At 35.9% G+C, this 2012-nt stretch overlaps 1 protein-coding gene across 2 annotated transcripts; it reads right to left on the reverse strand.

The window, feature by feature from the left end:
* Nucleotides 1-203: 203 nt before the first annotated feature.
* LOC111390598 lies at nt 204-2006 on the reverse strand. 2 transcript variants are annotated; one of them, XM_023015657.1, is made up of 5 exons: nt 1626-2006; nt 1427-1510; nt 1204-1284; nt 738-824; nt 204-646 (listed from the first exon to the last, which is right to left on the reverse strand). In XM_023015657.1, the coding sequence occupies exons 1-5, from the start codon at nt 1691-1693 to the stop codon at nt 592-594; spliced, it is 375 nt and encodes a 124-aa protein (XP_022871425.1). In that variant the 5' UTR covers nt 1694-2006; the 3' UTR covers nt 204-591. The 2 variants fall into 2 exon arrangements, with proteins under 2 accessions (XP_022871425.1, XP_022871423.1); XM_023015655.1 differs by having other exon boundaries at nt 1204-1287.
* Nucleotides 2007-2012: the final 6 nt, after the last annotated feature.

Below are 2012 nucleotides of genomic sequence, written 5' to 3' on the forward strand. Positions count from 1 at the left end.
TCTTTATTCTTATTTGTTAAATGAGAATTTTTGTTTTTATCTTCTCTTATTTTTTAGGAAGCAAGAACTCAACCTGCTGGGCAAGAACAGAAAAGCTCAAGGATGGGCCTCTTGCCGCGTATGGTCCACCAAGGGAAAACTAATATTATTTCTTCTTTAATACCGTCAAATAAACCAACCCAACTTTCCGGCAAAGAACACAATTGGGGAGACGAAAATGAACTTTAATTCATTATTATAAAATTTTACACTTCACTGAGTATAGTCTACCAAACAGACAAGAGTCCTAGCTAGGGAAGCGATAACACTTTGTAAGATAAGATTACAATAAATACAGAATATACAGAAATATCAACAACATAATTCATACGATCAGTACGTAGTACATAGCAGCACACGAATAAAAGAAACTAGAAGTAAAGAAAACACGAACAGAAACATATGATTGTATCTGTCCATGTTTAGAGCGAGCTGATTATCACATTCCACGAGCCCTGTAAGCAGCTGCTGCTGTAAGTGACGATGGTGAAAATTTGAATCAGTTCTCTCTCTATCAAGTACTTCCATCTGAGTTGAATTCAGTGTTCTGATCTAGGATGCATCGGCCTTGGATCCTTCCAATATTATATTATCGATGGTTGTCTTTCTGCATTTTTTTCACGAGCAAAATGAGCAATATGCTTTATGGGTATGTTTGGCATGCAATACTTGACAAATGTGCTAGTGAAAAGTAATACCTCTGTGGAGACCTCTCTGGTGATGTCAACTTTTTCCTCCGAACTAAAACATTTATATCTCCATCCAGGTGCGAAGTCTTTTCCTCCCTACAATTGGCATTGGAATCAAATTGACAAGAACTTACAGGTAACAAGAATGAAAAGATGATGGCTTACTCATTACTATGCAGTAGAAATGATTCAAAAGGATCACAGCATGATCTATAACTAAAACGGAAAGGGGAACGAATCAAAATTACAAATTGGCCATCTTTTTGATGGAATCACTTTATCAGGATTCATAGAATTCAAAATCTGGACATCACCTTCTGGACTCCCTCCAATACTGTTAATCACATTTTTACAAATGATTATACAGCAAAGAAATATTGCTTGTTATACCCACAATCTTCTTTACTCCACAAACACAAAAAATCACATAAAAAACGAAAATGTTGACCCGTGGAAGATTGTAACTAGTATGTACCTCACTAGTGCCCTTGTCGTGTCCACATTTACCATCACCTCAGGGACAACATTGATATCACCCTGTCGATTCCCTTCCATCCTGCTATTCACATTTTTACAAATGATTACATGATAAACATGTTTAGCTTGTTATATCCACAATCTTGTATACTTCATAAACATTAAAAATCACATAAAAGATGAAAAATGTTGACCCATGGAAGATTGTAACTAGTACGTACCTCAATGGCAACCTTGTTGTGTTCACATTTAGTATGGCCTCAGGGACACCATTGACATCACCTTGTCGACTCCATTCCGTCCTTCTATTCACGTTTTTACAAATGATTACTAGATAAACTTCTTGTATACTCCATAAACACCAAAAATCACATAAAAAATGAAAACCTTGACCCCTGGAAGATTGTAACTAGTATGTACCTCATTGGTGCCCTTGTCGTGTTCACATTGACTACTGCCTCAGGGACGACATCGATGTCACAACACATGTTACAAGCCCTTTAGACATGGCAAGCATCAATAGCATAGAGGCACAAGACCAAAGAAATGATAACAAAGTATTAGTACTCATTTATGTGGAAATTTTGAGTTAATTGTTCCAATGGTCACTGAACTTATGTCCATATCTTTTGTCCATATAATTGGTCACTGAAATTTAAAATGTCGATTTTTGGTCACTGAACTTAGATCCATGTCTTGATTGTTCACTGAAATTTAAAATATCGAGTTATAGCCATTGGACTTTGAAATATACCTTACGTTACTCACTAGCATAACTGTTGAATTTTGAAAAATATCGAATTTACA

The sequence above is a fragment of the Olea europaea genome, unplaced genomic scaffold (genome assembly GCF_002742605.1).
Source record: "Olea europaea var. sylvestris unplaced genomic scaffold, O_europaea_v1 scaffold6934, whole genome shotgun sequence".
Lineage (NCBI taxonomy): Eukaryota > Viridiplantae > Streptophyta > Magnoliopsida > Lamiales > Oleaceae > Olea > Olea europaea.

What these genes read in the sequence shown, in the direction of transcription:
- LOC111390598 (XM_023015655.1), bottom strand. Translation starts at nt 1,693, where the DNA reads ATGTGTTGTGACATCGATGTCGTCCCTGAGGCAGTAGTCAATGTGAAC. An exon ending in ACGACAAGGGCACCAATGAG is followed by an intron (nt 1,511 to 1,625) that starts GTACATACTAGT and finishes AAACGTGAATAG; the next exon opens with AAGGACGGAATGGAGTCGAC. An exon ending in ACAACAAGGTTGCCATTGAG is followed by an intron (nt 1,288 to 1,426) that starts GTACGTACTAGT and finishes AAATGTGAATAG; the next exon opens with CAGGATGGAAGGGAATCGAC.